This window comes from Schistocerca piceifrons, chromosome 2 (genome assembly GCF_021461385.2).
Source record: "Schistocerca piceifrons isolate TAMUIC-IGC-003096 chromosome 2, iqSchPice1.1, whole genome shotgun sequence".
Lineage (NCBI taxonomy): Eukaryota > Metazoa > Arthropoda > Insecta > Orthoptera > Acrididae > Schistocerca > Schistocerca piceifrons.
The window spans coordinates 811189711-811209838 of NC_060139.1; the positions used below are offsets into that span (position 1 = coordinate 811189711).

General features: G+C 43.1%; 1 protein-coding gene and 1 pseudogene across 1 annotated transcript in view; both read right to left on the minus strand.

The window, feature by feature from the left end:
* LOC124775887 overlaps positions 1-20128 on the minus strand; it is a 142935-nt gene that overhangs the window by 14459 nt on the left and 108348 nt on the right. The window contains exon 2 of the mRNA XM_047250721.1: positions 155-408. Within this exon, the coding sequence (XP_047106677.1) occupies positions 155-408 (254 nt within the window). The remainder of the gene's footprint in view (positions 1-154; positions 409-20128) is intronic.
* On the minus strand, positions 18610-18727 carry LOC124778963 (annotated as a pseudogene).

The window sequence follows — 20128 nt, forward strand, 5'->3', positions numbered from 1 at the left end:
GGCACCTGGACACTGGTGGAGGATGGCTAGTTAACACGTCAACAGCAGTCAAAGGGTTAGAAAGATTACATGACTACATTAGCAGTTTATCGAACGCCAAGTAATGTCTAGTGAAATTTTAGGACCCTTTAGGCAAACGCTAAGTTGTACTCACTCTTGGGTTGTAGAATCCAGTGAGAAGGAGAGTCTGCTGACTTCCAGGTCGTCACCGGAAATGGGTCTAACATCACCGACGTGAGTGAGTTTAAGGCCTGGTAGCAGTTTTGCAGCAAGTTGTCCAGAGCCGAGGCGCAGCAGCTTTTCGACTAGGTGACTGCGGTCATGTTCGTCGGCAGTCGTCACAGTGCCCAGCAGCAGCGCCAGCACAGCAATGTAAGCAGACGTCCTCATTCTCGTGAAGGTTGTAACCTGCAAACATAGCAACTTTCATTACTAACTGACATTATGTAAAATCCGTAAATCGATCTTCGGTCGTAGCTTCTAGTTTCTATCTAGTTCACCTAACCCCTTTGCTCCAAACATCATTCTTAAGTGCTTTTCAGCCATCAAATCGTGCAATTTAAAAGTTGAGTGTTGCTGCTGAATGAAACCGATAAAGAACGTCTCACAGTGGAAACGTATCTGAGTGGAGGATAAGGTAACTCTCTGATTGTTCACGAGCTCGTTTTTTTCTTATTTTATATATTTACACGTCACGTTCCGTAGGATCAAATGGACGAGCAAATTTCCAAGGTCGTGGAGCTTATTAGTACATGAAATTTCAACATAAGAGTAATAGATAAAAATAATATGTTAATGAACCCAGAAGTCAAGCCATAAGCTTACGTAAACGCAATCAACAATACAAGGTAATATAATATAATAAAATAATGGAATAAATGATAATAAAGTGTTGAAATGCGTGGCTTTTTAAAATGTATTGAATTAATGAGATTAATTTTTCGGCATGAATGACAAGCACAATAAGCTGAGCTATGCCTGGAAATAAGTTCGTATTAGTTCATATTATTTTGCAGGGCGAAGTAGTTTCTTTCTCCGCTGTAGATTTGTGCTTACCATTCTTTATAATGCTACGTTTGGTCGCCGTGTTCACCTTTGAAGTCTTGACCGTGTTCCCATTAAGCTTATCGGATCTTCGTAATTTTCCAAAGTACACAGGTGGTCTTCAGTTCTTGTAATTATTGTACTATTTGAAATAACAACTCACACGACCTTTCTGTTAATAAAACAACACTGTATATTTCCAAACGGTGCACATATGAAATACATACTCCTCACTTAATTCATAGCAACCCCAAAATGGCGGTCTACAATTACTCGCTAAAAATGGCGTGCTTCTCACTCGTTCACTAGCTGAGCGCGAATCCTTCCTTCCTCCTACTGGTACCAGAAAAAATCCTCCGTTTTTTATCAACTGAAAGTCAAAAAATACATGACGGAAGGCATAGGCTCTATGATGGGCTACCGCTTCATCTTCTCTCTTTGCCTTTAAAGAAGACAAAAACATAAAGGAAATGCAAAAGGTTTATCACAGTAAGAATCAGCTTATTTTTCAAGAAACTATTCAACAGAATAGGAGTGGACGAGGGAACCCAGTTTCGATATGCTAACAATTTTTTTAATTCTTGTGACAGCTTATCGAAAATGGAAAAATGGATGTAGCAGTATACTGCATCCCTTTCTGCACAAGAGTTAAGGAAGTCCGACCCAAATTCAGGTTGGGTTTCTTCTGAGTATTAACTGAGTGAAATCTGCTTACTCTTTGGAATAAGCTGATATTGTTAACAAGAAACGACAGTAAAGAATAGACATATTGAGAGCCCATTTTCAAAATACCCAAACTAGTGAACAGGGGTCGACATGAGATTCGCCAACTTACACCATGTCCGTTTCTGAGGCAACAATATCCTTTTATAATTGCAAAATTTACCCAAAATATAACACCATACGACATAAGTTAATGAAAATAAGCAAATTAGAGTAATTTTCGTAACGAACAATCACTTACTTCAGATAACGTTCGAATCGTAAAAATTAAGTCTTTGTACAAGATCCTGAACGTGGGCTTTTGATGACAGTTCACTATCTATCTGAACACGCATAAATTTCAACTGTTCAGTTTCACTAATCATATGCCCATTCTGTCAAATCAAAACGTCGGGTTTTGTTGAATTGTGTGTTAGAAACTGTAAAGAAATGAATCTCACTGAACTTTAGTGTTAGTTTATTTTCTACAAGCCATGAACTTATGTCATGAACTGCGCTATTAGAAACCGAGCCAATGTTGTAAACAACATCTTTTACTACCAAACTAATGTCATCAGCAAACATAAGTATTTTAGAGCTACCGGTAATACTAGCATATCATTTATATAAATAAGGAACAGGAGTGGCCCCAACACTGACCCCTGGGGCACCCCCATTTGACTATACCCGACTCAGACCCCACATCACAGCCATTCTCAGCACTGAGAATAACGATCTTTTAATGATGACCTTTTGCTGTCTGTTGTTAAAGTAAGAGGTGAACCAATTCCAACTTCTGGAGCAATATTTGTGACCAACACAATCAAACGCCTTAGTTAAATCGAAAAATATGCCTAGCGTTCGAAACCTTTTGATTAACGCATCCAGTACCTCACAGAGAAAAGAGGATATAGCATTTTCAGTTGTTAAATGACTTCCAAAGCCGAACTGTACGTTTGATATCAAATTACGTGGTATAAAATGATCAGTTATCCTTACATCCTTTACAATATCTTTAGCCACACATTTCCATTATTGCCGAACTCGCCGATATGGTGTATGTTATACCTATGATTCTCCTGCTGCTGTCATTTCTTTTCGACGTGCTGTGTCCTGGATCGTCAACCATTTACCAAAGTTTTTCCCACATTCAATGAATGTGTTTCTTGGCCCAGAATTTTTGTTATATCCGATCAGAGAGCAGCAACATGGTTGTTAACATCATCCAGTGCACGGAGAGTGGACAGACCTCATGGGAAGGCAAAGGAGTCGAGGCGGTCTCGACTGCTCAAAAACTAAGCGGTTCATTTGTCACCATAAAGTCCCAATGGGAATGGTTTTCTGACAGCCAACATTCAGTTCTGCAGCGATCTTATTCACAGTAGGCAGTCGAACGCTTAAATGGCTACGTGACACCCGTTAGTCAAACGCTTATGTTTGTCCCGAGTGGCGATTTTTCTTTTTTCTTATTTATTGTCTTCTGGAACGTACCTGTGCAGCCATCTCAGCACTGCAAATTTTATACTGTAGTCTGTTTTGACAATTCAGAATATACATATACATAGTGTGGATACCTGTTCAAAATAGAAACGCTCAAAAATGTTATCCTAGAACGGAAACTTGATAGTAGGAAACAACATTAACATCTATGAGCTTTCAACTTCACTGGTGTGCAGACTTAAGGAAGGAAGTAACTTTCACATGATGTGTCAATGGCAAGTAACATAGCTCGATCAAACTTGATCCATTCATGGTAAGAAATGCTGTAGTATAGTACACTACAGTACAGTACAGACAATTAACTGAAAGAAATGCACAATGAGGCAACAGAAATGAAAGCTCCATTAAAAAAAAAAAAACACTTTGTAGTCACCGCGATTCAAGATGGTTCCCTGAACATTACAAAAGGCGGGACATGGTTCTTAAAGGGTGTGCGTTCACCACGGACGGCCGTGCGGGCTTACAACGTGTTCCCCTCCCGTCCACAATGTTGGTAAGGAGTTCTTGTGGCAGGGCGTTCCATTCCTCCAACGCTGGACGGTCGCTGGTGCACGTCTCCCCAACGCATCCCACATGTACTCGATGGGATTTCAGTCGGGACAATGGACAGGCCAATCCATTACTCTCAACAATATACTTGGCTGCATTACGTGTTCCCACCTGTCGCCATATGAGGGCTATGTTCAGCATTGTCGAACATGATCGTTTTGGTGAACCAGATGCTACGGTATGGAGAGCGATATGGTTCACTATACACTCACCTGTCAACGTTACTGTGACACTGCACTCTCTCCCCAAGTGCGTCTTTTCAGGGGTGCATTCGACCATGAGAAACTCTCATGGATGACAACGAGCTACCGCATCATCAAAAATGGTTAAAATGGCTCTGAGCACTATGGGACTTAACTTCTGAGTCATCAGTCCCCTAGAACGTAGTACTACTTAAACCTAACTAACTTAAGGATATCACACACATCCATGCCCGAGGCAGGATTCGAACCTGCGACCGTAGCGGTAGCTCAGTTCCAGATTGTAGCGCTTAGAACCGCTCGGCCACCACGGCAGGCTACCGCATCATCGAACAGCGCAGTTGGATGAGCTCTTGGAAGGAGAGCATATTCAACGAATGGACTGGCCTGCTCGCCCCCCCTCCCCCCCCTCCCCACGACTAAAATCCCATCGAGTACGTGTGGATAGCGTTGGAGAGACGTGTAGCAGCACGTCCGCATGCACTAACGACCATCCAACCGCGCTGGTGCAGAAATGGAACGTCCTACGACAAGAACGCCTTTCTGGTCTTGTGGTCAGCATGGTAACACGATGCAGGCCATGCACTGCCGCCCGTGGCGATCATGTGCCCGACAGAGAACCAAGTCCCGCCTTCTGTGATGTCCTACGGAGCATCATGAATCGTGGTGTACTTATTGTGTTTGTATAAATGAGTCATTTATGTTCGTCTCATTGCTCATTTCTTTCAGTTACCTTCTGTACTATAATGTAGTAGTTCTCTCTACGGACGGTCCAAGTTTCATCGATCTACGTTACTAGATACACCATGCGACAGCTACTTTCGTTGTGAGGTTCTGCTCCCCACTGTATATGCGGCGATAGCACTGAATTAAAGTGAATACAATACAAGTGCAGCAGCGATGTCAACCTTACCTTTTTCTCAGTCAACTGACGGATATAGTTTGGACAACAGTGCCGGAGGAGTATATATACATCCCTTGTGCGATAAGTATCAAGTGTTTTCCGACCACCGTCTTATCTTGTGCACGTGATGGCTGTTTGAAATCCACTCAGAAGGCAAATTAAAAAAAAGCAGAATAATGTTGAGCACCTGTTTAAAAACGCCGTGACAGTTATGACGTTGCATATATTTCTTGCCCAGAGAGCGTACGCAGCGGTTTGGGATGATCTCTCGTCTTCCATCCAGCGAGTCATCTTCCCACGCCACCTGGCGTAATAAGTGATGCAGAAGGAAGGCAGAGTAAGATACAAAACGAAGAAGTTCCCTCAGGTCTAACAGAGCAGTCAGTACCACAGAACTTAGCTAATGTTACAGAAACAGCTTCATGTTAAGATTGGTGGCATACTAAAAAATAATGGTGCCTGTTTCTATCTTCGACTGGTCGCACATTCTTTCCTATTGTAATAAGTGAAGAAATACTTCGGAGCCAAGATCGCATTTAAATCAGTCTATTCAAAATAAATATTTAAATGCGATCTCGACTCTGATGTATTTTTTTTTCAAACATTACAATCTGTAGATCGCCCCCAGATCAGAACGTAATACACAATCTTCCCTATCGCCTTCTGTGAATTTTATCATTAATAAAACTTTTGCATTCCAGAAACATACAAATTTGCCACATCATTCCAATTCCACGTCAAACGATGCGACTTGTATAGTTGCTACTGTGAACTGGTTATCAAGCCGGACGAAGGTTTCAGAATACGACCCCTAACCGGTACAAGCCAAACTCTATTATGTTCCTACCGCCTCCACGTCGACGATTGTTTGCCTTTTGCAGTTACACAAACGATCGAACTCTCAGACCAAAAGAATTTCTTTCTAAATCTGATCTTCGTATATTCATTATTTGACGACGCAAGAGACATGTTATCTGTTTCTGTTTATGATTGTTGCTGTCACACGGACTGACAGTCGCTTCTACTGCAGGACTTTCTCAATCATTTCAAACGTTCCATGACCAGGCACAGAAACAAAATTCCCAATCCTTCGGATACTGTATGGGCGTTAAGTGCAATGGTAAATGGTTCTAGTATGAATACCAGTCTCTGCGAATTTTAATACATTTTAAAAATATCCTTATGAATATGCACTTGCGAGTCGCATTAGGCATCACAGGTAAGGGACCAGTCTTACCGACCAGTGCTGTGTAATCCATAATCTTATAAAAATGTACGTATGTACGTACATTTCACGCCTTTCTAAACCTCCGATTTCAATCAAACGTTGTACACATTTGTGGGGGTTAAGAAGAAGTGTAGCGCATGACGCATTAATACCCAGACTTTATTCATCCAGTATTAGAGAATCAGAGTACTTCAATTTTTACATACACCTTGAAACCTTTACAAAACTTTTTCTCACTGACAGCGCCCACAAAATGATGAAAGGAATGTTGCCGCATTTTTGCTATTCATGCATTAAAACTGCCACATCGACCATGACGTTTCTATTTAATACTTACTTACTACAAGATATTTTCGGGACTCATTCTGCACGCGCTATTCACATACAGCAGTGAATGTACGAGCAAAATTATATTACGTAGTTCAGGAGATACGACGTCATAAAATGAAACTGCAGGGCGAAATTCGCTAGAGAAAAACAACCGAACTAAATGTACAAACACGTGGTAAATACGTTAGATATACACGAAATACAGTCGACATGTGTAAATTCAAGGGCAAAAACTGTTTGCTATATCCCTGGATCGATTTCAGCCAACCTTGGTACACATACTGTTTACCAGAGCTAGAGGTAGAGCAGGGGCAATGGACAGAAAGGGAAGAGGACGAAATGGAAGAGAGAGCTGAGAGGAGGAGATGGACGTACAAGCGGTGAGGAGGAGATAGAGAGGGAGAGGATATTGGCATGGCATACCGGGAGGGGTGGAGGGAGCATAGAGGGGGAAGGAATAGACGGACAGAAGGGCGAAAACCAGACAGAAAGAGAGAGGGAGTACGAATAGATGGATAAAGAGGTGGAGGATCACATGGACAGAGACAGAGGGGGAAGAAAGGGGTTAACTAATAGAAGACCGTAATAAATACATACCCAGACAACGCCAGGTACTCCATTAGTTAACTATAACAGTGAGTACCATAAACAATTCTAAGGCCTATGGTTTAAGTTACATACCCTCGAGTGATTGTAAACTGTGTAAAGTAGACATGAAATAATATTCCGGTTAAACGAGTTGTCGATGTCGCAAAAAATGTCAGTAGTTAATTCTCCTTCACAAACACTATGTAAGAAACTGCAAGATAAAAAAACACGCACCACGAAGTACTTATCCAAATGAAACGAAAATCAAAAGATGTGACATACTTCTACAGATGAACAGGTGATTAAAGATTCAGAAAAAGTGGATGATTTATTTAAGAGGAAAGGCTTCACTAAGTGAGCAAGTCAATAACGAGTTGGCCCACCTCTGGCCCCTAACCAATCAAGTCGGCTTGGCATTGAATGACAGAGTTGTTATATGTTCTACTGAGGGATACCGTGCGAAATTCTGTCCAAATTCCGACATGATTGCAGGTCCCTGCCAATAGTGTTCCAAATGTACTCAATTAGGGAGAGATCCGACGACCTTTCTGCCACGGTAGAGTCTGGCAAGCTCGAAGACAAGCAGTATAAACTCTCTCTGTGTGCGGGCGGACGTTCATCTTGCTGAAACGTAAGCCCAGGATGGACTGCCATGAACGGCAACATAGCGCTGGTATCCCACTACCGGGAGTGCGTCTCCAGAAACGTCTTCAGCCAGGAATCTCATTGGCTGGAGTAGAATTATCTTCAGTGATGAGCCTCGCTTTGAACAGATCCCCAGTGACCTGAGAAGACGCGTCTGGAGACGCCCCAGACAGCTGTGGGATACGTGCTTGACTGTCGCCTGCCACACAGCCCAACAACCAGGAAGAGTCTCTACTGTCGAAACGCACCGATCTTCTTCCATCGGTCCCACCTGGTAAGGATCCCAAATTGAAGAACAATACTGAAGAATCAGTCGTGCAAGCGCCTTGTAGACCACCCATAAGTCACTGGTGTAAGACAACACGTGGTCTGAGGATAGCGTCTTTGATTAGTAATCAAAACCTCATCAGTCTTGGGTTAGAACCCCACAGCTTAAATTTTGATTAATAATTAGCAATGCTGGCCGAAAACTTCCTTCATTCAGCCAACGGCCTTGCCAAAGATGGCAGAGGATTGGACAGAGGTTCAAGGCACTCTCTTGTCCTTGGTGTGGGAAACTACCCCTAAAGGCGGTAGAATAAGCAATGATCGACGGCATGAGGATGCAGAAGGCAATAAACCACTGCATTAAAGACACATAAGGTGTAGCCAAGCACATGTGGCCTGTAAATGAAAAAATGTCATGAGTCATTGGCAAAAGGTTCCGGAATAGTCCACTATTCGGATCTCCGCGAGGGGATTGCCAATGGGGAGGTGACTATGAGGAAAAGATTGGATAACAAACGAAAACATAACGTTCTACGAGTCGTGGAATGGTTCAAAAATGGTTGAAATGGCTCTGAGCACTATGCGACTTAACTTCTGAGGTCATCAGTCGCCTATAACATAGAACTAATTAAACCTAACTAACCTAAGGACATCACACGCACCCATGCCCGAGGCAGGATTCGATCCTGCGACCGTAGCGGTCACGCGGTTCCAGACTGAAGTGCCTAGAACCGCACGGCCACACAGGCCGGCAGTCGTGGAATGTCAGAATCTTGTACGATGAAGGGAAGCTATAAAATCTGACGAAGGAAACGCAAAGTCTCAAGCTAGATATAGTAGGGGTTAGTGAATTGAAATGGAAAGAAGACAAGGAGTACTGGTCAGATGATTATAGGGTAATAACGACAGCAGCAGAAAATGGTATGAAGGGAGAAGATTCGTTATGGAGCGGATGGTAGGACAGAGAGTGCGTTAAGTGAACAGTTCAGTGATAAGGTTGTTCTTATCAGAACTGACAGCAAACCAATACTGACAACGGTAGTTCAGGTATATAAGCCGACGTCGCAAGCTGAAGGTGAAGAGATAGAGAAAATATATGAGGATATGGAAAGGGCAGTACAACGCGTAAATGGAGATGAAAATCTAATAGTCATGGTGGACTGGAATGCAGTTGTAAGAGAAGTGGTAGTAGAAAAGGTTACAAGAGAATATGGGCTTAGGACAGGCAATGAGAGAGGGGAAGAACTAAATGAGGTCTGTAACAAATTTGAGCTCAGAAATGAACATGAACAGTCACAACAGTAATAATTTTTTTATGAGGTTACCAGTTTCGGTCTGTTTTACACAATCTCCAGACCTTACACCATGCTGGTAGACCATGACAGTGAACGGAGCAGGCACTGCAACTCTACGAACGCTAACTGCAGTTGCTGTTGTGACTGTTTATGTTCACTAATAAGTAACAAAGAAACCGATGTTCTCCAAGAAAAATGTTCGTAAAAATTATAAATTTCAGCTCGTAACAGCGAATAGAGCCGGATGTATACTCGGAAAAGCCGTGAGATACGGGAACATTTCAGTTAGATACACCATAGTCAGACAGAGCTTCCGAAATCAGATTCTGGATTGTAAGGCGTACCCACTGTTAAATGCAGAGCAGAGAGCAGATAGGTGGAATGAGTAGATTGAAAGCCTCTCTGAGGCGGAAGATTTATCTGATTGTAATAGAAGAATAAACAGGAGACGATTTAGAAGAGGTAGGGGATCCAGTATTAGAATCAGAATTTAAAGGAGCTTTGGAAGACTTAAGATCAAATAAGGGAGAAAGGGTAGGTAACATTCCATCAGAATTTCTAAAATCATTGGGGGAAGTGGCAAAAAAAAAGACTAATCACGTCGGTGTGTAGAATGGCGACATACCTGAAATCTGGTTTCGCAGGACAGAGCAGGTCTGGTTGTGGAAAGGGGCCAAGGTCTATTACCGTTAGTTATACAAGAACACACACAACTTTATTCCTCAAACCAACGCACAGTTTTCTCTTTAAAACAACAAAGATCAGTTCACGACTGAGGGCCCAAGTAACTTCTCGATAATAAGCTTAAATGATTGCTTCTAAAATACCAGGATTTTGAGTACGGCTGAAGGCCTTACTTAAGTAAAATTATAATATCTTCTCAGCTAAAGGCCGAAATAATATTTCAGATCAGCTACGGAAATTCTTTAAAAGCCAAGTATTTACAAATTCCGGCTAAAGACCATATTAAGGAAAATTCAAGTTAATTCTTCGACTGAAAGCCCAATAAAGAACATTTTCTTTACATAATAAAATAGAGGCTTTAAAGATAAGCTTTCACACAGCACAACAGAAAAACATCTTAAGAAAACTTGAAGTATCTTGTCGGCTGAAGGCCCAAACAATTACTCAAGAATAATTAAAGACAACCTTAAGATACTCACTTACAGAACACGGCTGAAGGCCGTTTCAAGAATTCAAGATAATTAAAGAGAAACCTTACAGACAATGATATACATATTAAAGTCACAGTTCTGAAACAAACGCGGCTGAAGGCCTAAATACAGAGCAACAAGAATTTTAAATAAAAACACGGCTAAAGGCCTAATCTTAAAATAGTTGACATGAAGTTCGGCTGAAGGCCATACACTAAACATAAAACAGACAATATTAATGCACGGCTGAAGGCCTGGCACAGTATCTGTGAGTAAATAAAATACCAATGACAAACAACAAACAGTGACGCTCAGAAGAGTTACAAGGGAGGAAACTCTAACTACAGTTTAGGCGAGACAGGCAGCCAAGCGAAACACTAAACAATCGGGACGGCTGAAGAAGCAACCAACAACCTAATCAGTTCTCTCTGCCGCAACCGACCAACTGCCTATTCCAGTACGCAGATAGCATTCATCTGCTCAGTGGAAATCACAGAATCTACACACAATTCGACGTACACACACTTGCACAAGAACTCGAATAATCGTAAAAGCAATCACTGTGGAACAACAAGAACGAATCAATTCGACACACAGAGAGTTTCCACAAGTGGTCGGCGACCAAATACACGTCGTCCGATGAGACGACAGACCGAACGACGAACCGAGGTCGTTCCCACTCAAGTTACGTGTGTCGGCGACGGTCGGGCGAATCTTGGCTGTCCGAAGCTGACTGCAGCTCCAACCTGACTTTACTCCATGTCCGTTCGGAACTCGGAGACACTGCGCCCCGGGCACCCTGGCTCGGACCCATCCATGCAGAGGTAACTCTTGCCCATTGGCCACGATATCTCTGCCCAAGGAAGGAACCGACCCACGTCCGGCAAAATGATCAAGTGACAAGGCCCAGAAACAGTAAAAAGACCAAATACACATCACCTGATGAGACGACCAACCTAACGACCGACCAACGGTCGTCCGCTCCAATCTCCCGCTCGGACAGTTCATGTGTTTCTAACTTACAAGGGTCAGTTTTAATCCTGTTTCCAGACTCAACCTGGCCTCGAAACCTGATTTCTTTGCTACGAAACTCGCACGTACTTAAATTAACTGTCGCCTCTTTTTCTTAGAAACTGCTTCTCATTAGTTGCAAAATTTGAATACGCTCCTCCCATGTTTTGGAGGCAATGGGTATATGATCCTCATATAAGATTAACTGTTGTCCCAAATCTTGGTCCAGTGTTCTCACAAAAACAACGTCTGAAAAATCCCCCCCCCCCCCCCAATCAGCAAAAAACACTGGAAGAATGTATTATTACCTAAGGAAAACTATATTCCATTAATATCAATAATATTCACCCTGGATAGCGGCAGTGTGGGGTAGCTTTGATTTCATTAAACAATGACCGATTTATCACGCTCGCTCACTACCTGTATCTGAAGTAAAATTCGCTATCTTCTGTCAATTTGTCTACTAATAAAAGTCTTGATAGGACCAGTCTAATACCATCTGATTCTTCGAGTACTTGCTCTATGAGGATCCTTTCTTGATATAGGTGGACTGTTCTTACATATATATACATATCCTCGATTATTACTACCCACTAGCCCCGTGTTTTACCATTCAATATCCCCCCCCCCCCCCCCCAATAATTCACTGCCACGTTTTCGTTAACTCCCTCACAGTTGTTGGTTGTCATTTTTGGATTACTGTCCCCTTTTTCTGGTCCTGCGTTCACCCCTGGGCCTCATAATATTGGCGGGGGACCAGTAGACCTCCTGTGGCAATTTCAACTGTAATTCCCATTATCCTGTGCACCATTTTGCGTTCTTACATCTTGTCGACACAATTAATCAAATGTAGCTGCCCTAGGTGGCTGAGCAGGGCCTTCACTGACTTCCAGTCCTTACCTACCAACCATCCCCTAACTTTGAGAGGTATGCGCCTTTATAAAACCTTAATCAAGTGTCCTCCACAACAGGTTCATTTAGAAAATTGGTTTTGTTCAAATGTCACTCGAAATGCCTTCGATAACTTCCCCACTTCTTGTTATACGGTTTTGAGCCTGTCAAAGCTAATACTAAGTTTTGAAGCTCTCCTTCCGAGAAAATTCGTTCCTTAAATGCACTACGATATTTTCTCCAAGTCTCAAAATCATTTATGTTCAGTGCCAAGCATTCGGAGGCTTCCACTCTTAAATATCCGACGAGAAAGAGAACTTTTCGTTTATCACCCAAGAAAGTGGGCAAAGATCCTTCAAGCACTTTCAAAACAGTTATAGAATATATGTCCCAGTTTGCAATAAACTTCTTGAACCTATCAGATGTATCGACATTATTCTGAAATCTTATTTCCACCTACCACTCATGATCTGGCAGAGAATTCTTCACTATCGATATTTCTATTTCTTCCCCTAACAGGTTTGTGAGCCAAGTCGATTGTTGTCAGGAGATCAGTGGCTACCTTCCAACACTCCAACCAAGTGGGCATCAGCCATCACCATCATCATCACATTCTCCTCAGTATCTGCGTATTTCCCCTTCTCAGCTTAGCACACTGGACGCGCATTTGGGGGGACGACGATTCAAACCGGCGTCCCGCCATCCTGATTTAGGTTTTCTATGATTTCCCTATATCACTTCAGGCAAATGCCGGGATGGTTTCTTTGAAAGGTCATGGCCGACTTCCTTCCCCACCCTTCCCTAATCCGACGGGACTTGTGACCTCGCTGTTTGGTTCGCTCCCCAAAATCAACCAACCAACCAACCTTTCGGGTTGAGAGCAAGCCTGCTCTCGGTACTCCCTCCCAAAAGACATCCGCTTAAGACTGAGACAGCCGTTCCTAAGTGCGCCATGCTCTCTCCCAACTATGCGTTTTCGTGATCTTCGCTGTCTATCTGTGTTTGGTTTCCCGCCCTTGTCGCGGTTACGTCGTGGTTCTTCTTCCTTCTACGTGTGGCAGCAGCGATGTGTATCGATATTTGCGGCGTGTACCATCTTTGGTTTGGTGCATATAGTTTCCGGCAAGGGGGTATGGAGTGAGTCGGTTGGTTGTTTGGGACGAGGAAAGTTCTCCGCGCGATGCAGTCGGCTGGGGCCGCTGGCAGCCCCTGCGCAGTGTCGGAGCGTGTGTGGAGCTGTCCGATCGCTACGATCGTCGTGGTTCGCCGACTCAGAACGTCAAAGTTGAGTAGTGGTTTCAACTACCCAAGCCACGTCTATTCATGTTGTGGTGGTTCGCTTCGGTGGTTTGCTGTTGGGGAGGTTTTCCGGTGAGCAACACTGAGGGGTTCTACTGCTGAGATTTAGCCGCCATGCGGTGCAATTAACTATTTTGTTCGACTACGATTTGAGTCCAGCAGTGGAATTTTCTGTCTTGTGGCCGTTAGTGTTCTGGTTACCCTCCCTGGGCACAGAAGTAAATTCAAGCAGTGTTCTTTTGAGCGAGTTAACTATTACTGTGTTTCAAATTCAAGTGTACCACGGAATTTGCTGCCTAGTGGCGGTTAGTGTTCCGATTACCTGCCCTGGCCACTAACGTAATTTTAGGCAGCGTCCTTTCCTCACCTGTTGTCGCTGTCCAACATGGTGTGCAATTTTGACAGCTAATATGTACTCCACTGTGGAGTATCACGTTTGTAACATTGCCGGTTGGGGTTCTGATGTACTGATTGATGGGAAGCAAGTTGTTGTGTCGGTCTGTCCGTGGCTGCCCCCTGGTTGGGTTCCGATGGATCAAGCATAGTTTGGCTCACCACCTGTCTCACCTCAGTGAGCGAGGGCAGACCGACCTCCCTGGAGGCCTTCTGAGTGCCACCGGTGTCTAATTATCTGTTGTCAGCTATTCTAAATTTTGGGTTTATGGTTATTGTTTGTTTCTTTAAATTTTGCAAAATTAATTTTTGGATGTATCTTTCAAGCTTAAGCACTGCGGCTTTCTGCCTTTAAAGATTATGATAACGTATTTTGAAATTTCGAAGTCTGATTGTGGCCCTCAGCCACTGGTATTGCACCTTGCATATGTTGTTTCTTTAAATTATTTTATTTTTATCTTACTTGGATTTTTATCTTGTTGATTTTTAAGATTTCTTGTTATTAAACATGCAGACCTTCTGCCTTTAAAGGTCTATGGTAACATATTCTAAAATTCTGTAAATTAATTGTGGCCCTCAGCCAATTGTATTACACTTTGCGTATGTTTCTTGAATTATTTTATTGCTATCTTAATAGGATTTTTATCGTGTTAAGATTTCTTGTTGGAGGCCTTCAGCCGTGAAAGAGCTGCCAAATTACTGTAAATGACAATTAGAAGCAGAAGCTAACCTCAACCCTTGGCCCTTTCCACAATCCTATTACTCGTTCTGCCCAGCGGGTTTAGTGGGCGTTTTACCAAGCTTATTTGTTCCCAGTCTATACTTACTACCGCTCGACCTTCCTCCTCAACTTTCCGCTTCCTACCAGGCGTTTGACCCTGCTAAAAAGTACTGATTAACTCTTGATTCTCTCTTTTGCAGATCTACACTCCTCGATGTGAGATACCAGCCTAGTCCATATTACGAAGGGCATTCCATAATAATGCATCTCATTTTTTTCTCAGTTAGTTTCGATCGGAAAAATGCGGAATTTGTCGTGGGGTATCATGAAACATTCCGACTTCTGCCCCTATAGTTTATGAAATTACTCTCATCCCAATGATCGACGGATGAAAATCAAACACCTCGCTACACAACTGGACATCTCTGTTGGTAGTGCTGGTACACTCGACCGCCAGTTGGGGTACTCAAAGGTTTGTGCCCAGTGAGTTCCTAGCCGAATATTAGAAGATCACAAAGAGAAAAGAAGCACCATCTGTGAGTGATTCCTTGCCCCTTTTGAAGCTGATCGCGACTTTTTTTTATAAAACCTCGTCCAGGAAATTAAATTTGGATTCATCACTTTGAACCGGAAACAAAACGGCAATCCATGGAGTAGTGCCACACCACCTCTCCTCTGAAGAAAAAGTTAGAAGCTGCACCATCAGTGGTTAAGTCATGGTGAGTGCCTTCTGGGACTCTGAACGGGTTATTCTGCTTTATATTCTCCCTAATATTCTCATCTCTAAAGTGTATTGTGGTACTCTTAGAAAATTGAAGAAACGACTTCAGCATGTTCATCGCCACAAAAATGCTAACGAACTTCTCCTCCTCCTTCAGAATGCAAGGCCTCACACACCATGAGGAGTTCACAAAACTCCAATGGGCACCTCTTCCTCATCCATCCTACAGCCCACATCTCTCAACTTCTTTCTTCCGTCAATTTGGCCTAATGAAGGACGCGCTCAGTGGGATGCAGTACGTAGATGATGGGGAAATTATTGTTGGAGCAAGATGTCAGCTCTGACGTCGACCAGTAAAATGGTACCACATGGGCATACAGGCCCTACCAGTAAGGTAGCCTAAGGTCATCATATTAATCGGTGACTGTGCTGAAAAATTGGGTTTTTTAGCCAAAAGGGTAGAAAATGATATGGTGTTCAGAAATCCTGAATAAAATCAACTGGCTTTTAGAATTACTTATTGAACACTGTTCACATCCTTTTTATCCAATACTAAACTCACATTTCCCAAAACCTCATTTCACAGTTCATCTTGTACAGAAGTGATTTTCTCATGTAGAGTGCTGATTAAACTGCTGATTGGTTCCTAATCGACCACACAGCTTTCAACGATGTGTACAGTACCCTCAGATGATCACTTGATGCAACTTCATCACCACTTCTCTCCATTGTGACAACAAAATATTAATTCACTACACTAATTCAAAGACTGGGAGTTCATGCTCTCCCATTCGTCACTAATGTATACTGCATAGCAACAACTCTGTTAAATTACTGTTACGTTGTCCACTTATTGTCTGTACAAATAACTTGGTTGGTAGTCCATTTGGATTGCCTCACACTCCTCCTACACGCTGCAATGGAGGCTCTGAGGAAGCAGTAGTATCAGCTACAGCAGTGATGGCAATAGCAGCAGGAGCAGTCACGTTGAACGCTACCAGGGAGCGACAGCAGCAGCAGCAGTAACCATTTCAGTGCTACAAGGTGACAGCAGAAGGAATTGCAGCAGCAGCGACAGTCAGGGCCCACAGCAGCAGTAGCAGTTGCAGTGGTTGCAGTAGGTGGCAAGAATAGGAACTGCAGGAGTGGCAGTGGCAAGGGACGGCAGCAGCAGTCGAAGTCGTGTCAACAGGCGCCAGCAACAGAAACCACAGCAGCGGCAGTAGCCAGTGACAGCAGCAGCAGTGGCAGCTGCTGCTACAGTGGGAGTCAGCTGCGAAAGCCGCAGTGGTGACAACGGCCAGGAGAGGCAGCTGTAGCAGCAACCGCTATTGTGGCAGCTGGGGGCAGCAGTAGCAGCAACCAAGGCATTACCGACGGCCAGGGGGCAGCAGCAGCAGTAGAAGCAACCGCATTTGTGGGAGCCACCGGGGTGGGTGGAGGGGGGCAGGAGCAGCAGCAACCAAAGGTGCAGTGCCAGCCGGGTGTAACAGCAACCAAAGTGGTGGTGGCAGTGTGAGGTGGCAGCAGTAGCAGCCACCACAGTTGCAGCAGCCGAGGGCGGCAGCAGCAAAAATATTGTGGCAGCGGTAGCTACTACTCATTGGCCGTGGCCTACAACAATCATTACAGCAGCAAGGGCAGCAGTGGCAGAAACAGCAAATACTGCAAGAAAATAATCAGCCAGGGCAAGAACAACTATCAGCAATAGTTGATTCCTATCGAGCTCTGGGCCACTATCTCGACCTGTCCCTCCTCTTGTTTAATTTCTTTCAATGCGCACACTGCTTCTTTTCCAATGGTCACATCACAGACGCCAAATATGTGATACCTTCAACTTCGATATATAGCTAAGGTATCATTAAACCTCGGTACAAGTGTGTTATTGGTGCATAAGAGACGAAAAGATACAGCTATAATGCAAGGAAGCGCAGTGAACAGAAAAACTCTTCCTTATCCTGCCTTCCGTCAAGTCTCTATCTCTATACCAAAGCAATCATGTTGCATAAATCCACATAATTTCATAGTTTATGCCACTTAAAAAATCTCAAGCATAAATTTCGCTAACATCGAAATAGTTATTTGCTTCGTAACTTTTATCGTATCAGTTCCCTTCTGCATTTTCAGCGAAGAATTCAGTATTCAACAGTTTAATAAGGAAAGGAAATCTGTACTAATATCTCACCTCTCTTCCAAGCTCAGAAAAAGATCAACAGTTTACTCTATAACATTCTAAATATGGACTGCATTTCGATTAGAAAGCAGCAGCTTTAACTTGTATAATTCTTTATTACACGGAAGTATCCATGCAGATTAGCTTCCGAACATTCCATTCCTGCAAGCAGTGACACATTCCTTTCCATTTTAACTTCTAAGTTAATAATTTAACAATTAATAACGATAAAGCAGGGTCCTAAAAACTTTTTTGATTCACAACAAGACATACCATCCACGTGACACGCCGAATTATTCTAGTCGCATAATTATAGAAGCATTCTCTTTCCAGCTGCTATCCCTAATTCATTTGCTCGTTAGTGTAATACTGTAGGCAATCGGACTGTAGGATGATAGTGTTAACTGAATATATCTTTACGCAAAAACGTTTCTCGCGCTGTTTGATGTAATAAAATACTTTCGGGTTTCCTGTCACGTCAATCTGCTGTGCATCCCCAACGTTTTGGAAGGCGTGTTCTCTACTTCCATCTTCTGGCGAATGTGGGATCCGCACATTTCGACAGAACACGGAAGCAGACAAGATGTCTTCCGAAACGCTGTTGACGTACTGCGGATTGACGTGGCAAAAAAAACCAGTAAGATTTACTAAATAGATCCTATCGCTTTTCGATATCAATAACAACAGGCTCTAAATCCACGAAGTGCCTAACGCTATTTGCTAATTGTATTAAGTGGTTTGGTTAGTTGCGAATGAAAGACAATTTCTGTAGATGATTTGTTTATATAAAAAAGCACTCCGTCCTCAGGCCACGAGTGGCCTACCGGGACCATCCGACCGCCGTGTCATCCTCAGTGGAAGATGCGGTTAGGAGGGGCATGGGGTCAGCACAGCACTCTCCTGGTCGTTATGATGGTATTCTTGACCGAAGCCGCTCCTATTCGGTCGAGTAGCTGCTCAGTTGGCATCACGAGGCTGAGTGCACCCCGAAAAATGGCAACAGCGCATGGCGGCCTAGATGGTCACCCATCCAAGTGCCGACCACGCCCGACAGCGCTTAACTTCGGTGATCATACGGGATCCGGTGTACCCACTGTGGCAAGGCCGTTGCCGATTTATTTATATAGTAGCCTAAATTATCCGCTGATAATTGTTACTGTTCATATATTGTTCATTTTATTGGTGTTTTATAAGCTTAACTATTCTTAATTTTACATATTTCATAAACGTGTCAAAACTCTTCCATCTGATGTATAACATGGATGAGACGGGCGAAATATCCTCAGATTACAAGAAGAATGTAATAATTGCAATTCCAATGAAAGCAGTTGCTGGCAGATTAGTAAATTACCGAACTATCAGTTTAATAAGTCATGGTTGCAAAATACTAACACGAATTCTTTACAGAAGAACAGAAAAATTGTTAGAAGCCGACCTCGGAGAAAAGTTGGAACACCCGAGGCAATACTGACCTCATGACGTATCTTATAAGGCTGGTTAAGAAAAGGCAAATCTACGTTTAAGCATTTGTAGCCTTAGAGCAAGCTTTAGACAATGTTGGCTGCGATGCTGTCTTCGAAATTCGGAAGGTAGCAGAAGTGAAATACAGGGAGCGAAAGGCTATTTTCAACTTCCACAGAAGTCGGACGGCAGTAATAAGAATCGAGGAAATGAAAGTGAAGCAGTGGTTGAGAAGGGAGTAGCCTATCCCCGATGTTATTCTATCTGTACATTGAATAAATAGTAAAGGGAACGAAAGAAGAATTTTTAGTAGGAATTGCAAGTTCAGGGAAAAGAAATCAAAACTTCAAGTTTTGCCGATGATAGTGTCATTCTGTCAGAGACAACAAAGGGCTTGACAGACCAGTTGACCGGAATGAACAGTGTCTTGAAAGGAGGATATAAGATGAACATCTACAAATGCAAAACGAGGATAATGGAATGTACTCGAATCAAATCAGGTGATGCTAAGGGAATTAGATTAGGAAACCCGACACTTAATGTAGTAGATTAGTTTTGCTATTGGGACAGCAAAATAACTGATGAAGGCGTAACGAGAAACGCATTTCTAAAGAAGAGAAATTTGTTAACATGGAATACAGATTTAAGTGCAATGAAGTCTTTTCTGAAAGCATTTGCCCGGAGTGTAGCCGTGTATCGAGGTGTAACATGGACGGTTGGTTGGATGGTTGGTTGATTTGCGGGAGGGGACCAACCAGCGCGGTCGTCGATCTTATCGGATTAGGGAAGGATGAGGAAGGAAGTCAGCAGTGCATTTTCAAAGGCACCATCCCGGCATTTGCCTGAAGCGATTTAGGGAAATCACGGAAAACCTAAATCAGGATGGCCGGACGCGGGTTTGAACCGTCGCCCTCCCGATTGCGAGTTCAGTATCTTAACCAATGGGCCCACTCGCTCTGTCATGGACGATAAACTGTTTGGACAAAAATAAAGTAGTACCTTTCGAAATTGTATTGCTACACAAGAATGCTGAAAATCTGATGGGTAGATTA